The 26,152-nt window shown below is 47.4% G+C and overlaps 1 protein-coding gene across 4 annotated transcripts in view; it reads left to right on the forward strand.

The window, feature by feature from the left end:
* PHC1 (polyhomeotic homolog 1) overlaps window positions 1-25,252 on the forward strand; it is a 142,997-nt gene extending 117,745 nt beyond the window's left edge. For 3 of the 4 annotated variants that reach the window (XM_063962090.1, XM_063962092.1, XM_063962093.1), the window contains exons 13-15: window positions 20,700-20,859; window positions 22,658-22,883; window positions 23,650-25,252. In XM_063962090.1, the coding sequence (XP_063818160.1) occupies window positions 20,700-20,859; window positions 22,658-22,883; window positions 23,650-23,804 (541 nt within the window). In that variant the 3' untranslated portion in view covers window positions 23,805-25,252. The remainder of the gene's footprint in view (window positions 1-20,699; window positions 20,860-22,657; window positions 22,884-23,649) is intronic. The other variant, XM_063962091.1, reaches the window with a different exon arrangement.
* The last annotated feature ends 900 nt before the right edge of the window (window positions 25,253-26,152 follow it).

A 26,152-nucleotide genomic window follows, 5' to 3' on the forward strand; every position in this document is an offset into this window, starting at 1 on the left:
GGTTTCTTTATTTTACTTTTAAATGGCTGCTTAGTCCCTATTACAGGCGACAAGCATAACCAGAGTGATGATGTTTAGTTTAGGAGCTTCTGTGAGCTCTCCTCTCTCACACTCTTTACTGCCTCTTGGGGAGTCACTATACCACTGTGGTCCCTGGGTCACCCTCCCACCAGATCACAGAAATCTCAGGAGGCGCTGGATCAGGTAAGAGCAGCCTTGTGTTGCTGTGTCCCCTGTGTGTATGCTTTCGCCAGCGCAGCTCTGCCATTTGCACCCCCTGTGTGCTACATTGTGTGTGTGTGGGGGGGGGGGGGTCGCTGCCCTGTCTTGCCCGGCGCTAGTGAAAAGAGATTTGGGGCTTGCTTAAATCAGCACTGGGGTCCCATTTTGCGGCGCCGCTAAGCCCACCCTTGCATCAGAGCACCGCCTTTTTGAAAGCACTCCTTACAGACTAGCCCCGCCACCGCCTGCTCCCGTGGTCGGGAGATTTGCTTGGGCATCTCCCAGGGATGCGTACCGTAAGCTCCACACCATACAGCACTGCAGGAAGTCCCTGGCGCCATTGCTCTCTCCTTTTCTGCTACAGCACGCTGGGTAACGCTGCCTGTCATCCTCCACACAGGGACAGACCACACAGCAAGTATTGTGGGACTTTTACTGATTTGGTATTTAGCCCACTGATTTTATACTCTATACACTGATTTGATGTGGGACTATTACAGTACACTGTATTTAGCCCACAGGCCTTATCTTACCAAGTTTTTCTCTGACGTCCTAGTGGATGCTGGGGACTCCGTCAGGACCATGGGGATTAGCGGCTCCGCAGGAGACAGGGCACAAAATTTAAAAGTTTGACCACTAGGTGGTGTGTACTGGCTCCTCCCCCTATGACCCTCCTCCAAGCCTCAGTTAGGTTTTTGTGCCCGTCCGAGCAGGGTGCAATCTAGGTGGCTCTCATAAAGAGCTGCTTAGAGTAAAAGTTTTGATAGTTTTATTATTTTCAGTGAGTCCTGCTGGCAACAGGCTCACTGCAACGAGGGACCTAGGGGAGAAGAAGTGAACTCACCTGCGTGCAGGATGGATTTGCTTCTTAGGCTACTGGACACTGGCTCCAGAGCGACGATCACAGGTACAGCCTGGATGGGTCACCGGAGCCGCGCCGCCGACCCCCTTGCAGATGCCGAAGTAAGAAGAGGTCCAGAAACCGGCGGCTGAAGGCTTTTCAGTCTTCATGAGGTAGCGCACAGCACTGCAGCTGTGCGCCATTGCGCTCAGGCACACTTCACACCGGCGGTCACTGAGGGTGCAGGGCGCTGGGGGGGGCGCCCTGGGCAGCAATGTTAATACCTTTCTGGCTAAAAAGAATACATCACATATAGTCCATGAGGCTATATGGATGTATTTCACCCCTGCCAGGTCTCAGAAAAACCGGGAGAAGAGCCCGCCGGAATAGGGGGCGGGGCCTATCTCCTCAGCACACAGCGCCATTTTCCTACACAGCTCCGCTGCTAGGAAGGCTCCCAGGCTCTCCCCTGCACTGCACTACAGAAACAGGGTAAAAAACAGAGAGGGGGGGCATTTTTTGGCGATATTATATATATTTAAGCAGCTATAAGGAAACAACACTTATATAAGGTTGTTCCTATATAATTATAGCGCTTTGGTGTGTGCTGGCAAACTCTCCCTCTGTCTCCCCAAAGGGCTAGTGGGGTCCTGTCTTCTATCAGAGCATTCCCTGTGTGTCTGCTGTGTGTCGGTACGTGTGTGTCGACATGTATGAGGACGATGTTGGTGTGGAGGCGGAGCAATTGCCGGTAATGGTGATGTCACCCCCTAGGGAGTCGACACCGGAATGGATGGCTTTGTTTATGGAATTACGTGATAATGTCAGCACGCTGCAAAAGTCGGTTGACGACATGAGACGACCGGCAAACCAGTTAGTACCTGTACAGGCGTCTCAAACACCGTCAGGGGCTGTAGTAGGGCCACACGTTATATGATCACGGCAATGAAGGAGGCTTTGCATATCTCTGATACTGCAAGTACCACAAAAAGGGGTATTATGTGGGGTCTGAAAAAACTACCTGTAGTTTTTCCTGAATCAGAGGAATTGAATGACGTGTGTGATGAAGCGTGGGTTACCCCTGATAAAAAACTGCTAATTTCAAAGAAGTTATTGGCGTTATACCCTTTCCCGCCAGAGGTTAGGGCGCGCTGGGAAACACCCCCTAGGGTGGACAAGGCGCTCACACGTTTATCCAAACAAGTGGCGTTACCGTCTCCTGATACGGCCGCCCTCAAGGATCCAGCTGATAGGAGGCTGGAAAATACTCTAAAAAGTATATACACACATACTGGTGTTATACTGCGACCAGCAATCGCCTCAGCCTGGATGTGCAGTGCTGGGGTGGCTTGGTCGGATTCCCTGACTGAAAATATTGATACCCTGGATAGGGACAGTATTTTATTGACTATAGAGCAATTAAAGGATGCATTCCTTTATATGCGAGATGCACAGAGGGATATCTGCACTCTTGCATCAAGAGTAAGTGCGATGTCCATATCTGCCAGAAGAAGTCTATGGACACGACAGTGGTCAGGCGATGCGGATTCCAAACGGCATATGGAAGTATTGCCGTATAAAGGGGAGGAATTATTTGGGGTCGGTCTATCGGATTTGGTAGCCACGGCAACAGCCGGGAAGTCCACCTTTTTACCTCAAGTCCCCTCCCAGCAGAAAAAGACGCAGTCTTTTCAGCCGCAGTCCTTTCGTTCCTATAAGAACAAGCGAGCAAAAGGACATTCATATTTGCCCCGAGGCAAAGGAAAGTGTAAGAGACTGCAGCAAGCAGCCCCTTCCCAGGAGCAGAAGTCCTCCCCGGCTTCTGCAAAGGCCTCAGCATGACGCTGGGACCTTACAAGCGGACTCAGGGGCGGTGGGGGGTCGCCTCAAGAATTTCAGCGCACAGTGGGCTCACTCGCAGGTGGACCCCTGGATCCTGCAGGTAGTATCTCAGGGTTACAGGTTGGAATTCGAGAAGTCTCCCCCTCGCCGGTTCCTAAAATCTGCTTTGCCAACGTCTCCCTCAGACAGGGCGACGGTATTGGAAGCCATTCACAAGCTGTATTCTCAGCAGGTGATAATCAAGGTACCCCTTCTACAACAGGGAAAGGGGTATTACTCCACGCTATTTGTGGTACCGAAGCCGGACGGCTCGGTAAGACCTATTCTAAATCTGAAATCTCTGAACCTGTACATACAAAGATTCAAGTTCAAGATGGAGTCACTCAGAGCAGTGATAGCGAATCTGGAAGAAGGGGATTTTATGGTGTCCTTGGACATCAAGGATGCTTACCTTCATGTCCCAATTTGCCCTTCACACCAAGGGTACCTCAGGTTCGTGGTACAAAACTGTCATTATCAGTTTCAGACGCTGCCGTTTGGATTGTCCACGGCACCCAGGGTCTTTACCAAGGTAATGGCCGAAATGATGATCCTTCTTCGAAGAGAAGGCGTATTAATTATCCCTTACTTGGACGATCTCTTGATAAGGGCAAGATCCAGAGAACAGCTGGAGGTCGGAGTAGCACTAACTCAAGTAGTGCTCCAACAGCACGGGTGGATTCTGAATTTTCCAAAATCCCAACTGATCCCGACGACACGTCTGCTGTTCCTAGGGATGATTCTGGACACTGTTCAGAAAAAGGTATTTCTTCCGGAGGAGAAAGCCAGGGAGTTATCCGAACTCGTCAGGAACCTCCTAAAACCAGGGACAGTGTCTGTGCATCAATGCACAAGAGTCCTGGGAAAAATGGTGGCTTCTTACGAAGCGATTCCATTCGGCAGATTCCATGCACGAATTTTTCAGTGGGATCTGCTAGACAAATGGTCCGGATCGCATCTGCAGATGCATCAGCGGATAAAATTGTCGACAAGGACAAGGGTGTCTCTGCTATGGTGGTTGCAGAGTGCTCATCTGTTAGAGGGCCGCAGATTCGGCATACAGAACTGGGTCCTAGTGACCACGGATGCCAGCCTGAGAGGCTGGGGAGCGGTCACACAAGGAAGAAACTTCCAGGGCGTGTGGTTAAGCCTGGAAACGTCTCTTCACATAAATATACTGGAACTAAGAGCAATCTACAATGCTCTAAGCCTGGCAAAACCTCTGCTTCAGGGTCAGCCGGTGTTGATCCAGTCGGACAACATCACGGCAGTCGCCCACGTAAACAGACAGGGCGGCACAAGAAGCAGGAGGGCAATGGCAGAAGCTGCAAGGATTCTTCGCTGGGCGGAAAATCATGTGATAGCACTGTCAGCAGTGTTCACCACATGATTGTAGTCCATTGGGAAAGACCAATGGTGGACATGATGGCGTCCCGCCTCAACAAAAAACTGGACAGGTATTGCGCCAGGTCAAGAGACCCTCAGGCAATAGCTGTGGACGCTCTGGTAACACCATGGGTGTACCAGTCAGTGTATGTGTTCCCTCCTCTGCCTCTCATACCCAAGGTACTGAGAATTATACGGCAAAGGGGAGTAAGAACGATACTAGTGGCTCCGGACTGGCCAAGAAGGACTTGGTACCCGGAACTTCAGGAGATGCTCACGGAAGATCCGTGGCCTCTACCTCTAAGAAGGGATCTGCTTCAGCAGAGACCGTGTCTATTCCAAGACTTACCGCGGCTGCGTTTGACGGCATGGCGGTTGAACGCCGGATCCTAAGGGAAAAAGGCATTCCGGAAGAGGTCATCCCTACCCTGGTCAAAGCCAGGAAGGAGGTGACTGCACAACATTATCACCGCATTTGGAGAAAATATGTTGCATGGTGTGAGGCCAGGAAGGCCCCGACAGAGGAATTTCAACTGGGTCGATTCCTACATTTCCTGCAAACAGGATTATCTATGGGCCTCAAATTAGGGTCCATTAAGGTTCAAATTTCGGCCCTGTCGATTTTCTTCCAGAAAGAATTGGCTTCAGTTCCTGAAGTCCAGACTTTTGTAAAAGGAGTACTACATATACAGCCCCCGGTTGTGCCCCCAGTGGCACCGTGGGATCTCAATGTAGTTTTGGATTTTCTCAAATCCCCTTGGTTTGAGCCACTCAAATCGGTAGATTTGAAATATCTTACATGGAAAGTAACCATGCTACTGGCCCTGGCTTCAGCCAGGAGAGTGTCGGAATTGGCGGCTTTATCGTATAAAAGCCCATATCTGATTTTCCATTCGGACAGGGCAGAATTGAGGACGCGTCCTCATTTTCTGCCTAAGGTGGTATCAGCGTTTCACCTGAACCAGCCTATTGTGGTGCCTGCGGCTACTAGCGATTTGGAGGATTCCAAGTTGCTGGACGTTGTCAGAGCATTGAAAATATATATTTCAGTATGCACCCAACAAGCTGGGTGCTCCTGCTTCTAAGCAGACGATTGCTCGTTGGATTTGTAGCACAATTCAACTGGCACATTCTGTGGCAGGCCTGCCACAGCCTAAATCTGTCAATGCCCACTCCACAAGGAAGGTGGGCTCATCTTGGGCGGCTGCCCGAGGGGTCTCGGCATTACAACTCTGCCGAGCAGCTACGTGGTCAGGGGAGAACACGTTTGTAAAATTCTACAAATTTGATACCCTGGCTAAGGAGGACCTGGAGTTCTCTCATTCGGTGCTGCAGAGTCATCCGCACTCTCCCGCCCCTTTGGGAGCTTTGGTATAATCCCCATGGTCCTGACGGAGTCCCCAGCATCCACTAGGACGTCAGAGAAAATAAGAATTTACTCACCGGTAATTCTATTCACCGGTAATTCTATTTCTCGTAGTCCGTAGTGGATGCTGGGCGCCCATCCCAAGTGCGGATTGTCTGCAATACTTGTACATAGTTATTGTTACAAAAAAATCGGGTTGTTTATTGTTGTGAGCCATCTTTTCAGAGGCTCCTACGTTATCATACTGTTAACTGGGTTCAGATCACAAGTTGTACGGTGTGATTGGTGTGGCTGGTATGAGTCTTACCCGGGATTCAAAATCCTTCCTTATTGTGTACGCTCGTCCGGGCACAGTATCCTAACTGAGGCTTGGAGGAGGGTCATAGGGAGAGGAGCCAGTACACACCACCTAGTGGTCAAACTTTTAAATTTTGTGCCCTGTCTCCTGCGGAGCCGCTAATCCCCATGGTCCTGACGGAGTCCCCAGCATCCACTACGGACTACGAGAAATAGAATTACCGGTGAGTAAATTCTTATTTTTTTTCTCATCATTTCTGCTAGTGTGCTGGGACCGTTACTTAGTTATAAGCCCACTCACATATTTTCTGGCTGATTTTCACTATTTGTGATTAAGGTTGCCGACACTGTTTAGGATAATTTAATTTTAATTACATTAGGTAATCTACACTCATCATTTGGAGTTTGAGTCTGCTTAGAATATCGATTCTGCAGTGATATTTTTATTATATTAGGTAATCTACACTGTCAATTTTTACATCATAAGCCAGTGGTTTCCAAACTTTTTTGAATCACGGCGCCCTAGAATATAAAAAAAAAAATTTCACGGCACCCCTAGGCCAAAAATTTCTTATTGAGAAATTTAGAAAGAAATATTACATTAAGTAGATTGCGTTTATATGTCATCCTTAGGGTCAGTTGTGTGGTGAGGGACAAGATTTGCTTCTGTTTGGCCACATATTTTATGACTGGCAGCCACCAGCACTGGTTTTGCCTATTTTATTGACCATGAATAATTTGAATTGGTCCTGGACCACCAACCCAGGGCACCCACCCCATGGAGCCACCGCACACAGTTTGGGAACCTCTGTCATAAGCAAAATTGTATTCTAGGATGATACTTTATTTCAACTTTGAAATAGTTGGTAAACTCCTATGTCAGTGTTTGTTTTATTTGCCTTTTATGGCATGCTCTGTAACTGGGGGTGGGGTTTTAGGCCTTGATTGCAATTATCAGACACACATGGCATCTTACCATTCATAAGGAAAGATGTTAGGCTGAACAGGGTTGTTCTACTGGGGTCATAACTGTAGAGGCATTACCGCTGGGGGATAATAAAGCCAGCCTGGTCCCAGATCCGCTGCAGCCGCCCTCAGCCTCCTTTGCAGCCTGCAGACCTCTGCACGCCCACAGCCTCCTCATCCGCAGTATCTCCGAGGCCCACAGCCTCCTCCACCCCACGCCTACCACAGCCTCCTCATCCACCGCACCTGCTAAACAGGTAATCTTACCCTGCTGCCTTTCTCTCTCCCTAGTCCCTACTGTATGCCCTTGCTGTGCCTCTCACTTTCCATGTCCCTTTCTCTGTCACTTTCCATGTCCCTCTCTCTGTCACTTTCCCTATCCCTGCTGTCACTGTGTTCTATAATGTGAATTTCGGCTCATACCGTGTGCATGTGAATTTCGGCTCATACCGTGTGCTATAATGTGGAAGGGGCACCAGTAAGGGGGTCCTACTATTGTGGTGCATAATGTGTATAAGGCGTATATGGTGTGGTAAACTACACGGAAGGACACGCCCCCTTCTGAGTGGCCATGCCCCCTTCACGCACATAATTACAACCTTCACTTGTCCATACCCCCACTTCAAAATTTCCACATCGACCACTGGGTGCTACTACTGTGGGCATTATTACTATTGTGTGACCACGCGCCTTTCTTTTCGAGACCATGCCCCTTTTTTGCCTTTTATTACATGGGTGCCGCGGGGAGGGGGGAGTGAGTTCCACCACCTCTCTTGAACCACTTTAAGCACTGCCTGCGTCTCTCATCCACACTCATTACTCGCTCCCACTCAAGATTGCAGGACTTTCATCGGGCTGCACCCATTCTGTGGAATGCCCTACCACGCACCATAAGACCCTCCTCTAGTCTCCGAACTTTCAAGCGTTCCCTGAAAACTCACCTCTTCAGGCAAGCATATCAAATTCCAGAACCGCCCACATAACTTTCATAAACCTTCCTATCAAGTTGCATCCACTCTGCACAGTCCACACATATCTTCTCATCCTTCACTTTCCCTTCCTCTCGCCCCCAGTTCATCATTGCTGTGTGACCATATCACACAGCCCACCAGGAACCTTTGCAATCTGGTGGACAACTAGGCAATAGATAGCACCTATCATTGTGTTTCCATGCCTATTTCCCTATAGATTGTAAGCTTGCGAGCAGGGCCTTCCTACCTCTGACTGTTTATTACCCAGTTTTGTTATATCATTATTTCTCTGACGTCCTAGTGGATGCTGGGAACTCCGTAAGAACCATGGGGAATAGCGGCTTCGCAGGAGACTGGGCACAAAAGTAAAGCTTTAGGACTACCTGGTGTGCACTGGCTCCTCCCCCTATGACCCTCCTCCAAGCCTCAGATTTTTGTGCCCAGCCGAGAAGGGTGCACACTAGGGGCTCTCTTGAGCTTCTTAGTGAAAGTTTAGTTTTAGGTTTTTTATTTTCAGTGAGACCTGCTGGCAACAGGCTCACTGCATCGAGGGACTAAGGGGAGAAGAAGCGAACCTGCCTGCTTGCAGCCAGCTTGGGCTTCTTAGGCTACTGGACACCATTCGCTCCAGAGGGACCGAACACAGGCCCAGCCTCGGAGCTCGGTCCCAGAGCCGCGCCGCCGGCCCCCTTACAGAGCCAGAAGCAAGAAGAGGTCCGGAAAAATCGGCGGCAGAAGACATCAGTCTTCAACAAGGTAGCGCACAGCACTGCAGCTGTGCGCCATTGTTACTCAGGCACACTTCGGTCACTGAGGGTGCAGGGCGCTAGGGGGGGGCGCCCTGAGCAGCAATGTAAACACCTTGGCTGGCATAAATACACCACATATAACCCCCAGGGCTATATGGATGTATTTTAACCCCTGCCAGAACTCACCAAAAAGCGGGAGAAAAGGCCGCCGAGAAGGGGGCGGAGCCTATCTCCTCAGCACACTGGCGCCATTTTCCATCACAGCTCCGCTGGAAGGACGTCTCCCTGACTCTCCCCTGCAGTCCTGCACTACAGAAAAGGGTAAAAAAAGAGAGGGGGGCACTAATTTGGCGCAGTTTTAATACTAACAGCAGCTATAAAGGGAAAAGCACATTTTATAGTGGTATTCCTGTATATATATAGCGCTCTGGTGTGTGCTGGCATACTCTCCCTCTGTCTCCCCAAAGGGCTAGTGGGGTCCTGTCCTCTATCAGAGCATTCCCTGTGTGTGTGCGGTGTGTCTGTACGATTGTGTCGACATGTTTGAGGAGGAAAATGAGATGGAGGCGGAGCAATTGCCTATTATAGAGTTGTCACCCCCTAGGGAGTCGACACCTGAGTGGATGAGCTTATGGAAGGAATTGCGTGACAGTGTCAGCTCTTTACGACAGACAGTTGACGACATGAGACAGCCGGCTACTCAGCTTGTGCCTGTCCAGGGGTCTCAAACGCCATCAGGGGCTTTAAAACGCCCGTTACCTCAAATGGCAGACACAGACACGGATACTGACTCCAGTGTCGATGATGAGGAGACAAACATGACTTCCACTAGGGCCACACGTTACATGATTGAAGCAATGAAAAATGTATTGCATATCTCTGATAATACAAGTACCACTAAAAAGGGTATTATGTTTGGTGAGAAAAAACTGCCTGTAGTTTTTCCTGTATCCGAGGAATTAAATGAAGTGTGTGATGAGGCGTGGGTTTCCCCCGATAAAAAACTGATAATTCCTAAAAGGTTATTGGCATCGTACCCTTTCCCGCCAGAGGATATGGCACGTTGGGAAACACCCCCTAGGGTGGATAAAGCGCTCACACGCTTGTCTAAACAGGTAGCACTACCCTCTCCTGATACGGCCGCCCTAAAGGAACCTGCCGATAGAAAGCTGGAGAATATCCTAAAATGTGTATACACTCACACGGGTGTTATACTGCGACCAGCAATCGCCTCAGCCTGGATGTGCAGTGCGGGCCTGGCGTGGTCGGATTCCCTGACTGAAAATATTGATACCCTAGATAGGGACAGTATATTACTGACTATAGAGCATTTGAAGGATGCATTTCTATATATGCGTGATGCACAGAGGGATATTTGCCGACTGGCATCAAGAGTTAGCGCGCTGTCCATTTCTGCAAGAAGAGGTTTATGGACGCGGCAGTGGTCAGGTGATGCGGATTCTAAAAGGCACATGGAAGTATTGCCTTATAAGGGGGAGGAGTTATTTGGGGTAGGTCTATCAGAATCCACATTTTTACCCCAGGTAGCTTCTCAACCTAAGAAGACGCCGTATTATCAGGCGCAGTCCTTTCGGCCCCATAAGGGCAAGCGGGCAAAAGGCGCCTCATTTCTGCCCCGTGGCAGAGGGAGAGGAAAAAGGCTGCAACAAACAGCCAGTTCCCAGGAACAAAAGCCCTCTCCCGCCTCCGCAAAATCCTCAGCATGACGCTGGGGCTTTACAAGCGGACTCAGGCACGGTGGGGGCCCGTCTCCAGAAGTTCAGTGCGCAGTGGGCCCACTCGCAAGTGGACCCCTGGATCCTTCAGGTGGTATCTCAGGGGTACAAATTGGAATTCGAGACGTCTCCCCCTCGCCGTTTTCTAAAGTCTGCTTTACCGACGTCTCCCTCAGACAGGGAGGCAGTATTGGAAGCCATTCACAAGCTATATTCCCAGCAGGTGATAATCAAGGTACCCCTCCTACAACAGGGAAAGGGGTACTATTTCACACTATTTGTGGTACCGAAGCCGGACGGCTCGGTGAGACCAATTTTAAACCTAAAATCCTTGAACACTTACATACAAAGGTTCAAATTCAAGATGGAGTCACTCAGAGCAGTGATTGCAAACCTGGAAGAAGGGGACTATATGGTGTCTCTGGACATTAAAGATGCTTACCTACATGTCCCAATTTACCCTTCTCACCAAGGGTACCTCAGGTTTGTGGTACAGAACTGTCACTATCAGTTTCAGACGCTGCCGTTTGGATTGTCCACGGCACCCCGGGTCTTTACCAAGGTAATGGCCGAAATGATGATACTCCTTCGAAGGAAGGGAGTTTTAGTTATCCCTTACTTGGACGATCTCCTGATAAGGGCAAGATCCAGGGAACAGTTGGAAGTCGGAGTAGCACTATCTCAGATAGTGCTGCGCCAGCACGGTTGGATTCTAAATATTCCAAAATCGCAGCTGATCCCGACGACACGACTTCTATTCCTAGGGATGATCCTGGACACAGTCCAGAAAAAGGTGTTTCTCCCGGAGGAGAAAGCCAGGGAGTTATCCGAACTAGTCAGAAATCTCCTAAAACCAGGCCAAGTCTCAGTGCATCAATGCACAAGGGTCCTGGGAAAGATGGTGGCTTCTTACGAAGCAATCCCATTCGGCAGATTCCACGCAAGAACCTTCCAGTGGGATCTGCTAGACAAATGGTCCGGGTCGCATCTTCAGATGCATCAGCGGATAATCTTGTCACCAAGGACAAGGGTGTCTCTCCTGTGGTGGTTGCAGAGTGCTCATCTTCTAGAGGGCCGCAGATTCGGCATTCAGGACTGGGTCCTGGTGACCACGGATGCCAGCCTGAGAGGCTGGGGAGCAGTCACACAGGGAAGAAATTTCCAGGGCTTGTGGTCAAGCCTGGAGACATCACTTCACATAAATATCCTGGAGCTAAGGGCCATCTACAATGCTCTAAGCCTAGCAAGACCTCTGCTTCAAGGTCAGCCGGTGCTGATCCAGTCAGACAACATCACGGCAGTCGCCCACGTAAACAGACAGGGCGGCACAAGAAGCAGGAGGGCAATGGCAGAGTGGGGACTTCACCCAGAAGTCTTCCACATGATTGTGAACCGTTGGGAAAAACCAAAGGTGGACATGATGGCGTCCCGCCTCAACAAAAAACTAGACAGGTATTGCGCCAGGTCAAGGGACCCTCAGGCAATAGCTGTGGACGCTCTGGTAACACCGTGGGTGTACCAGTCAGTGTATGTGTTCCCTCCTCTGCCTCTCATACCCAAGGTACTGAGAATCATAAGGAGAGGAGTAAGGACTATACTCGTGGCTCCGGATTGGCCAAGAAGGACTTGGTACCCGGAACTTCAAGAGATGCTCACAGAGGACCCGTGGCCTCTACCTCTAAGAAGGGACCTGCTCCAGCAGGGACCCTGTCTGTTCCAAGACTTACCGCGGCTGCGTTTGACGGCATGGCGGTTGAACGCCGGATCCTGAAGGAAAAAGGCATTCCGGATGAAGTCATCCCTACCCTGATCAAAGCCAGGAAGGATGTAACCGTACAGCATTATCACCGTATTTGGCGTAAATATGTTGCGTGGTGCGAGGCCAGGAAGGCCCCTACAGAGGAATTTCAACTGGGTCGTTTCCTGCATTTCCTGCAAACAGGACTGTCTATGGGCCTAAAATTAGGGTCCATTAAGGTTCAAATTTCGGCCCTGTCGATTTTCTTCCAGAAAGAACTGGCTTCAGTTCCTGAAGTTCAGACGTTTGTCAAGGGGGTACTGCATATACAGCCTCCTTTTGTGCCTCCAGTGGCACCTTGGGATCTCAATGTAGTTTTGGGGTTCCTAAAATCACATTGATTTGAACCACTCACCACTGTGGACTTAAAATATCTCACATGGAAAGTGGTAATGCTGTTGGCCCTGGCTTCAGCCAGGCGTGTCTCAGAATTGGCGGCTTTATCCTATAAAAGCCCTTACCTAATTTTTCATACGGACAGGGCAGAATTGAGGACTCGTCCTCAGTTTCACCCTAAGGTGGTTTCAGCGTTTCACTTGAACCAGCCTATTGTGGTACCTGCGGCTACTAGGGACTTGGAGGACTCCAAGTTGCTGGACGTAGTCAGGGCCCTAAAAATATATGTTTCCAGGACGGCTGGAGTCAGAAAATCTGACTCGCTGTTTATCCTGTATGCACCCAACAAGCTGGGTGGTCCTGCTTCTAAGCAGACTATTGCTCGTTGGATTTGTAGTACAATTCAGCTTGCACATTCTGTGGCAGGCCTGCCACAGCCAAAATCTGTAAAAGCCCATTCCACAAGGAAGGTGGGCTCATCTTGGGCGGCTGCCCGAGGGGTCTCGGCTTTACAACTTTGCCGAGCAGCTACTTGGTCAGGGGCAAACACGTTTGCTAAATTCTACAAATTTGATACCCTGGCTGAGGAGGACCTGGAGTTCTCTCATTCGGTGCTGCAGAGTCATCCGCACTCTCCCGCCCGTTTGGGAGCTTTGGTATAATCCCCATGGTCCTTACGGAGTTCCCAGCATCCACTAGGACGTCAGAGAAAATAAGAATTTACTTACCGATAATTCTATTTCTCGTAGTCCGTAGTGGATGCTGGGCGCCCATCCCAAGTGCGGATTGTCTGCAATACTTGTACATAGTTATTGTTACAAAAATCGGGTTATTATTGTTGTGAGCCATCTTTTCAGAGGCTCCTCTGTTATCATGCTGTTAACTGGGTTCAGATCACAGGTTGTACGGTGTGGCTGGTATGAGTCTTACCCGGGATTCAAAATCCTTCCTTATTGTGTACGCTCGTCCGGGCACAGTATCCTAACTGAGGCTTGGAGGAGGGTCATAGGGGGAGGAGCCAGTGCACACCAGGTAGTCCTAAAGCTTTACTTTTGTGCCCAGTCTCCTGCGGAGCCGCTATTCCCCATGGTCCTTACGGAGTTCCCAGCATCCACTACGGACTACGAGAAATAGAATTATCGGTAAGTAAATTCTTATTTTCCAATTGTAAAGCGCTACGGAATTTGCTGCGCTATATAAGAAACTGTTAAATAATTTGCTGTTATTTACAATGTCAGGCAAGCCAGATAAAGGGTCTAAAACCAAAGCAGGCTCTGCTGTTTATTTCTCTTGTGCACAATGTGCCAAGAAATTACCTAAAGGCTGCACAGATCCGGGTACTCTCTGCTCAGGCTGCGCTGCAACACCCGCTGTATCGCTTCCTGGCACTTCGGCAGCCCAGTCTGATATGCCACAATGGGCCAGAGCTATGGCAGACGCTAGAGCCGAGCTACAACAGTCTTATGGTGCTGATGAATGCAGTATCTAGTTCTGATGTTAGACCCTCCTCTGATGCAGCTGAGGAGCCCCTCTGGGCCCGTAACATGGTCAGGTGTTTGTCCGAAATGGCCACTTCTTTAAATAAGATGGTGACTTCCTCAGGGTCCACTGGTACAAGGCCCAGGCCAGCATCCTCCCCTGTCTCCTTTCCAGGTGATTCAGATGCCTCTCTTCAGGAGGATAGGGAGATGGACCAAGATTGGGAAGACACTCCTGGATATGAAGACAGTTCTTCTTCAGACTCTGGGGTCAAACTTTTGATTGAAGCTGTTCGTCAGACGTTACAGCTCGAGGAAGCCTCGGTACTGGAGTCTACTTCCACTTCGTTATTTAAAAGGAAAAAGGCTCGGGTGGCAGTTTTTCCTTCATTTTCTTATTTTGATGAGGAATTAAAGGAAGCCTGTTTGATGCCTGATACACAGGTCCAGGTCCCCAAGAAGCTTAAGTTGTTATATCCTTTCAAGGACGAGGACACCAAGTTATGGGAGATTCCGCCAAACGTGGACACACCCATCACAAGATTGGCAAAAGCAACAGTGATTCCCACTGTACAAACCACCACCTTAAAGGATCCAGCAGTTAGGAAAAGTGAAGCTGTCTTAAAGTCCATATTCACCCTGACGGGAGTATCCCTACGTCCCATCCTGGCCAGTGCATGGGTCATTAGGGCCGTCTAGTAGTGGGTGACACAGAATGTGTCGTCCCCCACCACCTTTCCTCTGTTAGCTTGCTTTGGGAATTCCCAGAGGTAATGACGCAGCGTCCCCCAGATAGATGGTAGAGGTAATGGGATTTTTTACTCACCGTAAAATCTCTTCCTCTGAATCCATCTAGGGGACGCTGCAATCCTTCGCTCCCTTATCTGGTTTTATTGACATTGTTCTGGTTGTTTTTATTATGTGCTTCCTCCATGCGGTTTGGCTAATCGTAGACTGAGGCTCTGCTGGAGGTGGGAGGGGTTAGATGTAATGACGCAACGTCCCCCTGATGGAATCCGAGGAAGAGATTTTTCAGTGAGTAAAAAAAATCCCATTTTTGTGCCTCGGCAAAACTCTTCCTCATTTTCTTTCTAGCTGTGACAATTGGCATTTCTTTTTCATCCACTAGGGGTCACTGGAGTACTCTTGGGATATGGACGGCTTTAGCAGGAACAGGGCACGCGCTCCCCGGCTCCCTGTAACGTTTCCCGGCTCCATGTACTCGCTCCACGCTGGAATATACAGCGGTACACTGAGCCACTGGCGGGGGGGGGGGGGGGGAGGAGGAGAGAAGTCTCTCAGGCAGCGCAGCTGCACAGGGGGGAGAAGTGTATAATACCCATAGCAGCAGCAGTATACAAGGCTGCATGGGTTGTAAGAATTGTATAGGCTATTAAGCCTTTATTAACAGGATTTGTTAAACAGCATATTTTCAGGTTATATATGTTTTTCTCAAATTATAACCTGTACTGTGATTTTAACTGTAAGCATGGCATGGGGACCATTTTAACCATGCTTCCTGTTCTTCCTGTTGTGATTCCAGAACGTTCCTGTCCTGCATCACTACTCCACCGGAGGCGCAGGGGTGTTAGTGGGAATTTGGGATCAGATTTCATATAGTACTGGCCACGTGCACTGCACTTGGCCAGATATATATATATATATATATATATATATATATATATATATATATATATATATATATATATATATATATATATATATATATATATATATATATATATATATATATAGACACACCTTAGTACTATATTACTGAGTCGTGCAAGTTGTCTGTCTTTGTCTATTGTATTGTCTGTCTGCATAATGAGTAAGGCACCAGCAAAAACTAAAAAGCAGTTTCACTGCAAGGTCTGTAACAGTGTGTTACCGGATGGATCTACCACATGTACAGTATATTTTGTGAATTCTGATACGAATACAATTTCCGCACCGGTTTCAAAGCCGGTTTCATCCCCGGACCCTCCATGGGCTATGCTAACAGATGTCATGGCTGGATTGCAATCAAAATTGGCCGCCGCTCGACAAGAGCGGGAAGCGGCAAGATCTGAGTCTAGGATGAGACCGCTAGAACTACCGGAGGGGTCTCAGTCTTGCCAACAGTCCAAGTCCACTTTAGGTAGAAGGGATAAATTTCATTTGTCTTATGATTTACCAGTTTCTTCTATGTTGCATTCTGACGATTCTATGCCAGACCTGATTGCGCAAGATGAGGGTGAGGAGGGCGAAGTAGACCAGTAGTCAGATAGTGAAGATTTTGACAGCCCAGGCATTGATAATCTCATCAGAGCGGTGCGTCAGTCTCTGAAGTTTACAGAAACTGAGGAGCCTCTGACAAATGATGAAGTCGTATTTACTAAACGACAGATCTCCGATGTGTTTTCTTGTTTCGGAATCTCTTAATAAGATGTTAGTAGAAACACGAAAGAATCCGGATAAACTGTTTTCTATACCTCGCAGATTTTAGTCTAGTTACCCGTTTCCAGAGTCTGTGACATCTACATGGGAGAATCCGCCAATGGTGGATTCGTCTGTGTGAAAACTTACAAAGAAATTAACCATACCGGTACCAACGGCTACTACGCTTAAAGACCCTTCAGACCGTAAAATAGAAGCTATGCTAAAGTCCATGTATATAGCAGCAGGGGTGTTGCTTAGACCTGGGTTGGTTGGCATTTGGGTAACTAAGGCGCTAATAGTATGGATAACAGAACTCAAGTCTGCCCTACATGACGATCACCTTATACTTCTCGCTGATCAAATCTGTGAAGCTGCTGAGTATCTATGTACAGCTTCTACTGACTTCTGTCTGCTCACTTCTCGCCTTTCATCGTCGCTAGTTACAGCATGACGAGCACTCTGGCTGCGTTCTTGGCAAGCGGAGGCAGAAGTCAAAAGAGGTATAGAGGCGTTACCTTATGGTGGCGAGAAGTTGTTTGGTCCTGAATTGGACAAATGGATTTCTGAGGCCACGGGAGGAAAGTCTGTTTTCCTACCATTGCCTCCAACTGTACCTAGACGGAAATACTCTGGCCCGGCGTTCAAATCTTTTAGACCTCAGCCCTTTCGAGGCCGTGGTAGAGGAACAGCCACGCCTGGCAGACGAGGTCGAGGACGTGGTTTCCAACAAACCAACACCAGTCGTCAGGACGCAAAGGTCACCGACAAGCCAGTGGCATGACGGGCTCCCAGCCCATCTCGGATCTCCAGCATGCCTTCAGACGTTCCATTTGGTGTGGTTCCAGACATCCACAGATGGGTGGATCCGCAATTTAGTGTTAAAAGGTTCCAAAATAGAGTTCGACTGTCTCCCACCACTGCGGTTTTTCAAGACAGGACTGCCTGTGTCGAACGACAAGAGGGCGGTTTTGCAAATTGCCATTTAGTCTCTGCTGGATTCAGCAGTTTTGATTCCGGTCCCTGTACACCAACAAGGTCAGGGTTATTATTCCAGTCTGTTTGTGGTACCAAAGCCGGATGGTTCGGTCAGGCCAATATTGAACTTAAAGGGTCTCCATCAGTACGTCACTTACTACAGATTCAAGATGGAATCTCTGCGGTCAGTAATTGCAGGTTTGGAGCCACAGGAATTCATGATTGCGCTGGATCTCAAGCATGCGTACTTACACATTCCGATTTGGCCACCTCATCAGAGGTTCTTGCGTTTTGCGTTACGGCAGAACCATTACCAGTTTTAGGCTCTACCGTTTGGCCTCTCGTCAGCGCCTCGGGTATTCACCAAAGTGATGTCTGTGATGATAGCTCATCTCAGATCCCTGGGAGTGATAATAGTACCGTACTTGGACGATCTGCTCATCAAAGCTCCGTCTCAACAGATGCTCCTCCAACATGCGTTGCTAACGTACAATGTACTAGTTCAGCACGGTTGGACTGTCAACTTCAAGAAATCACATCTAATTCCGTCTCAACGACTTCAATTCCTAGGTATGATTCTCGATACGGTAAATCAAATAATTTACTTACCAGAACAGAAAGTACAGATTATTCGTCATCTGGTACAATTAGTGCTCAAGCCACGCACAGTCTTGGTACATTTGTGCATTCGCCTCTTAGGCACAATGGTGGCGGCTTTCGAAGCGCTTCAGTTCGGAAGATTTCACTCACGTCCTTTTCAACTGGATGTGCTCGCACAGTGGTCGGGCTCGCATCTGCAGATTCACCACAGGGTGAGGTTGTCACCACGGGCCAGAGTATCTCTACTCTGGTGGCTCAAAGTACACAATCTAACCGCAGGGAAACGGTTCGGCGCCTGGAATTGGATAATTCTAACGACGGACGCGAGTCTCAGAGGTTGGAGCTGTCATTCAAAATTGTCAGCTCCAGGGTCTCTGGGCGGATCACGAAAGATTGCTATCTATAAATGTCCTGGAACTCTGGGCAGTTTACAATGCGCTACGACAAGCAGTGCACATGCTTCGGTCTCAGACTGTCCAGGTGCAGTCAGACAACGCGACGGCGGTCGCGTACATCAACAAACAAGGAGGAACGAGAAGCCGCATGGCAATGCGGGAAGTAGCTTGAATCCTCAATTGGGCCGAGCATCACCAAGTGATATTGTCGGCAGTGTTCATTCCGGGAGTGGACAACTGGGAGGCGGATTATCTCAGCCGTCGGGATTTATATCCAGGAGAATGGGCATTAAATCCAGAAGTGTTTCACATGTTGGTCCAGAGGTGGGGTTACCCTCAAGTGGACCTGATGGCATCTCGCCACAATCACCAAACGCCCCAGTATGTGTCCAGAACGCGAGATCCAAAGGCAGTGGCGGTGGATGCTCTCACAATCGCGTGGCCGTACAGCCTCGTGTATCTGTTTCCACCGTTTCTGCTGCTCCCTCTGTTGCTAAAACGGATCAAAAGAAAGTCCGCCACAGTCATACTAGTGGCACCTCATTGGCCTCGGAGAGCTTGGTTCTCGGATCTCCGCTGACTACTCACAGACGATCCTTGGCCGCTCCCACTACGTCCGGACCTGTTACAACAGGGTCCGTTCCTTTACCCCGATTTAGCGCGGCTGCGTTTGACGGGGTGGCTGTTGAGACCGCCCTCTTAAGAAGAGAGGGCATTCCAGAATCTGTTATACCAACCATGTTACGTGCTAGGAAGCCGGTTACGGCAGCTCATTATTACAGAATTTGGCGTGCCTATATAGGTTGGTGTGAAGCTCGGAAGTTTCCGACATCATCTTTCAAGTTATCCCGTCTTTTGTTATTTCTACAGACGGGGTTAGATGGAGGACTGCGTTTATCTACACTAAAGGTGCAGGTATCTGCTTTGTCAATTTACTTTCAAAGGCGATTGGCTCTATTGCCGTCTGTACACACTTTTCTGCAAGGTGTCCTCCGAGTGCAGCCTCCATTCATTCCACCTACAGCGCCATGGGACTTGAATCTGGTTTTAGATTTCTTACAGTCTTCATATTTTGAACCCTTACAACAAGTGGATATTAAGTTTCTCACTTGGAAAACAATCTTTCTACTAGCCTTATTTTCGTCAAGGCGTGTTTCAGATTTGGGTTCCTTGTCATGCAAGCCACCGTATTTGGTGTTTCATGATGACGGCGCGGAACTTCGGACGAATCCCGCTTTCTTACCAAAGGTAGTGTCATCTTTTCACATCAATCAACCAATAGTAGTTCCTGTGTTAACAGGAAATTCTGGAACTTTGGATGTGGTACGCGCATTACGCGTTTATGTATCCCGAACGTCTTCAGTTCGTAAGACGGATACGTTGTTTGTTCTCTATGATGCTGCCAAGATGGGTTGGCCAGCTTCTAAGCAGACCTTATCCAGATGGATAAAACTGACCATACGTCAGGCTTACCTTCATGCTAGGTTACAGCCGCCTACATCAGTAACAGCTCATTCCACACTTTCTGTGGGAACTTCATGGGGCTTCTACGACGCAGCTTTGCCGTGCGGCTACATGGTCATCAGTGCACACGTTTGTGCGCTTTTACAAGTTTGATACGTTTGCGGCATCAGCGTCTAGCTTTGGCCGCCTAGTGTTACAGGTGCCAAACAGCTCTCCCGCCCACGAGGGAAGCTTTCGTACGTCCCAAGAGTACTCCAGTGACCCCTAGTGGATGAAAAAGAAAATAGGATTTTGGTACTTACCAGGTAAATCCTTTTCTTTGAATCCATAGGGGGCACTGGACGCCCACCCAGAGCAGTTTACCTGGGTTGTGGTAAGTTCAGGGGATCTTATGGTAACACACTCTCACCGTTTGGTTCAAATTTTCAAGTTCTATCGGTTATGGTGTCAACTGTTTAGTTGTCAGTAACGTTATGTGTCAACTTTATTGTTGTCCGTTATGTTATATGTAATTCTCCATTGTCAACCTCTCTATCGCTCCTGTTCGGCTCAGTAAAAAACACTGAGGTACTCTGGGTTATGAAGGGGAGGAGAGTTCTAAATTGAAATATTCAGTGTCCTGTTCCTGCTAAAGCCGTCCATATCCCAAGAGTACTTCAGTGCCCCCTATGGATTCAAAGAAAAGGATTTACCTGGTAAGTACCAAAATCCTATTTTTGCAACATGTGGGAAGTACTGTATGCGGTTGCTGTAGCTTGCTTGTACTCTAAGTAAGGATGTTTAGTGTTTAACTTCTCAACAAAACCTTTTCTCTCAGATATAACGTCAGCTGCAGCCACCAACTCCGTCTTCAGAGAAAGAAACTAAAGGAGCTCCAGGAAGCGGGAGGCGTGAGAGTGCGCAGGCGCGGCCCACGGAGAAACAGCTCGGAGATTGCACGTGCCAAGATCCAGGGAAAGCGATTACGGGTAACAGAGGTGCCTTGCGCCTTCTTACTTTGAAACCCGTCTATGCAAAGACTATAAGGAAGATCTTCAGCATTGTCACAACTTTGGTTTCACTTTTGTAATTTGAAGCCAGCATAATAACTGATTGCCACTTTAAATTGAGCAGCGAACTCACTGAAATCCTGCCAGATCCGTAATCTTGGAACTTATTGCATAACTCCCTTAATGTTTCTTTGTAGTAGTTTACGTAAAGAGACAAGTTTATTGCAGTGTGTGAATGTGACCGAGCCTATACTGGCACTTAAGAAGGTGGTATTCCCAACCCTACAGACACATTGTCAAACCACTAAGATATTATTATTATTATTATTATTATTATTATTATTATTGTTGTTGTTGTTATTATTAGCAGTCTCTCATATAGCGCAGAATTCCGTTGCGCTTTACAGTTGGAAACAACAGTGATAAAACAAAACTAATTACAGACAGTCATAGTCATTGATACACAAGGATAGGTGCTACCTATTGCATAATGGTCCAATGGTTCTTGATGGGCTGCATGATGTGGTCACACAGCCAATGTTGGCCTGGGAACAGGAGGATGGGAAAGTGAAGAAAGAGAAAATATGAGGATAGGTGTAGACAGTACAGTGGGGATGTAATTGGATGAAAACGTTTTATGAAGGTTATGTGAGCGTTTCCGTAATTTGGTAAGCGTGCCTGAAGAGGTGAGTACAGGGAACGTTTGAAGACTGCAGGTGAGTCTTATTATGCGTGGGAGGGCGTTCCACAGAGTAAGTGCGTTTCAATTACCATTCATTGCAGGTGTGTAAGTCCTGCAATAAATGGGAGTGCGTAATGTGTGTGGGTGCGAGACTCAGAGCAGAGAGGTCAGGTTGGGAGATATTCTGAGATGAGCAATGAGATGTACATTTGTGTAGTTTGGTTAATACCCTTGTGTGCAAGTACTGTGATGCCTGTGCATTTAGCCAATAATCACTCTACTCCATAAATCAGCAATGTGTACATATCTGAATCAGGCCCTGATATTAAGATATTATTTTTCATTATACATGAATTGTTGAAAATGTTTTTTTTTTAACTACATTTATTTCAACCAAAATATCCATTCTCACAGTAGTTTATGGCTACAGTAACAATTTCAAAATTTAGGGGTCTATTTACTTGGACACAGATGAAGTTCCCACCAACCAGCTCCTAGCTGTCATTCTTTAAACACAGCCCGTGACACGACAGTTTGGAGCTTATTGGCTGGTACTTTATCTCCCAGGCTTAGTAAATAGACGCCTTTGTCTCTTAATGTGGAACGTATTGTTCATATAGACTCTCTCCTCTAGCCTCTAAATTTCCAAACATTGTGTATCCTTCCTAATTTACTATAGATTGTAAACTTGCGAGCAGGGCCTTCCTACCACTATAGCTGTTTGTTATTACCCAGTTTGTCTGATCACTGTTGTTTCCAATTGTAAAACGCAATGGAATATGCTGTGCTAAATAAGAAACTGTAAATAATAAACTAATAAATATAGTCTGATTACTTGTAGCTGTACATGCTACAGTGCAAACCAGAGCATAACAGTTTATGAGTCCTTAGGCAATATGACGCCCCTTAACAGTTTTACAGAGAGCTGAATAATTACTATTGTTTTCCTATGAAAAAAATACCCACGAGTGGTTAGTTACATGCTTATTCTTTTAAGAGTATGATAGTTAATAATCCTTAAAGTTATTTTTAAATTCTAGCCATCTCCCTCTACATAACTATGGCTGGGTTTCTTTCTCCTCCTGACTCCCTCCTCTCTTGCAGGAGGATTCCAGCCGCGGATCTGACAACTCCAGCTACGACGAGGCCTTCTCTCCCACCTCCCCTGTCCCTCCATCTTGCAGAACGCCACACGGGGAGCGAGATGGGAGTACCCCCACCAGTGGTCCCTCAAACTCTGAACTGCTGGGAATTAATCCCATGTTTCTGTCGAGCAATCCCAGTCGCTGGAGTGTGGAGGAAGTGTATGAGTTTATTTCATCTTTACAAGGTAATGGAAACGTAGCTCTTTTCCAAATAACTGGGAACAGTTTATGGTTTAATTTGTAAAAAAAAAAGCAATGTGTGTGGGGAGCCATGGGATAAGGAGGACTCTGTGTATAAGAGCATTGGGACAGGCCTTACAGTACAGTACTGGTGTAAGCAGACAAGGGGGTATGTTGCTTGTAAATGCCTTGGGCATGGGGAGCACTTGAGCATTGATGTCATGGGACAGGGAGAACTCTTTACGTTGATGAGAGAGTACATAGAGACCTTTTGTACAGTAAGTTCCATGAAACTCTGAGCTCTTGTAGCTGCATTTGGGAAAAAAGACACTGTATGGGTTCTCAAACTATGTCCTCAGGACCTCAAAATAGTTCATGTTTTCCAGGTCTCCTAGAATCACAAGTGAAATAATGAGCACCACCTGTGGATCTTTTAAAATGTGTCAGTGAGTAATGGCTGCACCTGTTAGGTGATGTGGAAAACATGAACTGTTTGGGGTCTCTGACAGAGTTTGAGGACCACTGCCGTAGGGCATGGGGCAATCTCTGTACATTGGTGCGTTGTAACTTTGGGCAAATAGTGCAAATGCTATAGGTCTGGGAGCAAATGTAATTTCATTCCTTTTTCCTCTGGCTGGCCAAAAACCTGCTTGTATTTGTTTGGTTCCAATTAGGGGCCCAAATGATTTATGAGGAGTTCTGGTAATAGCTTTCACATCCTTATGATATGGAGCATGGAAAAAATGTTTTTGAATTTACCTTACCTTTCAGGATGCCAAGATTTAGCCGAAGACTTCCGATCTCAAGAGATTGATGGGCAGGCTTTATTACTTCTGAAGGAGGAGCATCTGATGAGCGCCCTGAATATAAAACTTGGACCTGCATTGAAAATCTGCGCCAAAATCAACTTGTTAAAGGAGACTTAACTTACTGCATTTTCTCTACAAGCACAAGGTGGCAGAGAAAACAACCGAGGCCTCCCCCAGACCGGTGGCCCCCTGTTGTTTCCCAAGAGAGTGATTTATGGAAGCAGTAAGCAGAACTTTAAGGAAAAGTGGGACATCAGTGGTCTTCACAACTAGCCACCACTTCTAAAACACTCCCGTACACTCGTGTTCCAAGCTCTTCTTTTATCATCTCCTCATTATTACTCTAAATATATAATCTATATCTTCTGTATCTGTTCATACATGTACTATGCCTGCCAAGGAGAAGCTCCAGGCAGAAACAGACTTACTACAGGCCAGTCCTTGTGCAGAATAATGTTCCTTATAAACTAGACATGGTATGTCTATGGAGGGGAGAGTATAGTAGTAGTTGCAGGAGGGGGCTGCAGACCTCAGTCTACACACATGTAGCATATCTGTAGACAAGATACAGATTGAGGTTGTTTGTACAGGGGTCTCTTTACTGACTTCTCATGTACACATATTTCTACATGTGTCTGAATGTATATAGTGAGATCCCCTGACTACACTTGCTGTAGGGATGCGTATTTCAAACATGTCTACACTTTTCCCTGTGTGCCTATTATTAGTGTATGCTCGTCTGTTGCACATATATGCAATGGTTTGATATGTTGGACATACTAATCTGCCACAGACATTGCTGCAGCATGCAATACTGCCTATTGATATCCCCAGTCACAGGCAGACCACTGCTGCGCTACTGCAGTCTTCATTTCCCCTAAGCCCCAGTGTGAACCAGCATCCCGCACTTTGGGATCTGAGCCTTAATAATACTCATCTCATTAAAGACCATCCCTGTTATTGTTGTACTGACATGCTGCAAATGCATCTGCTGGGCACAGCACCCTCCTATGTGGTCACCAAGGTCTACAGTCACCTGCACAAGATGGAGCTGAGCCAATATTCAATCCATTCCTTTACTTGGTACAAGAGATGCCTCAGTACTGTTACGGATTCCTAGTGAATTTATAGGTTGAATATTGTTTGAGTCACAGCCTCCGCAGTGTGAACGGGACCAGTAGAGTCATTTACAAACCCTAACAAGCACAGCACACTATCATACTGGTTATGATCCAGGTAAACTTTTACCATTTCACCTGGAGTAACAGATTTTTAAAGTTCCCTTTATTGTTTGCATTGGTTGTTATCATCCTTGCTGTAATGGCATTTTTCCCCATTTGTATTTTATCCCTTTTTATTTCTGACATATATAAATATATATTTTCTTTTCTGTAGGTTTTTATGTAAGCGCTCTGGGGAGTAACACTGACCATAGAATGCTGTGACTTGGCCAGCTGAATATAGCAGCAGTGGGTGGGAGGGAATTGGAATGTTTTTCCCTTTTTTGTTTTGTTACATTTTGTCAGCACTTGAAGACAATGAAATAAAATAATCATTGCTTTGGATTTCGGGGTGGTGTGATGTAAATGGTTCATACTGCAGTGATGTAAGCGCAGTGCTTCTGTTCAGCCAACAGGTGGGTTCTTCAGTCTGGCAGATGAAGCCTGCTGAGAGAACTTACCTCCCATAAGATATGTCTCTACAGTTATTGGGGGGGGGGGTTTTCACGTTTTTTTTAATTAACATTAACTGGGACGCCTATGTAGCCTGAAGACATGCCAATTTTACTCTTTAGAGGTGATGGGTCTACATAGTATCTGGTCAACAGTAACCACATCAATGTTTATAATGTTGACAGATAAATGTCAACAAGGTTCAAACTGTCGACTGGCACCAGAACAACATCCTCAAACTGTCGACAGGTTCACAATGTTGGCATCTGAAGTGTCAACATTCTGAGGATGCCGACAGGATATAGTGCCGCCGGGAGGGTTAGGGATGTAGGGAGAATTAGTGGAATGCTGCAGCATCACTGGTCCGTGCCAGAAGGGACTGTCGCATCACCACCGGGGCTTGGAAGAAGATGCTGTAGACCATTAGGGACGATTTGTTGAATCATGTCGATATATCCAGGTAGACATGATGAATGTCAACATGGTCACTATCGACATGCTGATGTATGTCGACAGTTCAACCCTGTTGACATTCTCAAGTCATCTTGATGACTGACTACTACATGCTAACTGTCGACAAGTCATACCACACCCTCCCACATAGGTGCCTTGAACAAATCTGGTGCTTAAGCCAGTAGTGTGTAACCTTGCTGCACTTGGCATACATATACGTCAAAGCTCTTGATTAAAAAGTTTCTAAGCTGTGGCCTGCAGAGGTGTTCTCATCCTGAAGGAAACACTGAACTGGGGCAAGATTACTTCCATATCAGCCAAAAAAGCAGCGAAGAGGAG

The sequence above is a fragment of the Pseudophryne corroboree genome, chromosome 3, assembly GCF_028390025.1.
Source record: "Pseudophryne corroboree isolate aPseCor3 chromosome 3, aPseCor3.hap2, whole genome shotgun sequence".
Taxonomy (NCBI): domain Eukaryota; kingdom Metazoa; phylum Chordata; class Amphibia; order Anura; family Myobatrachidae; genus Pseudophryne; species Pseudophryne corroboree.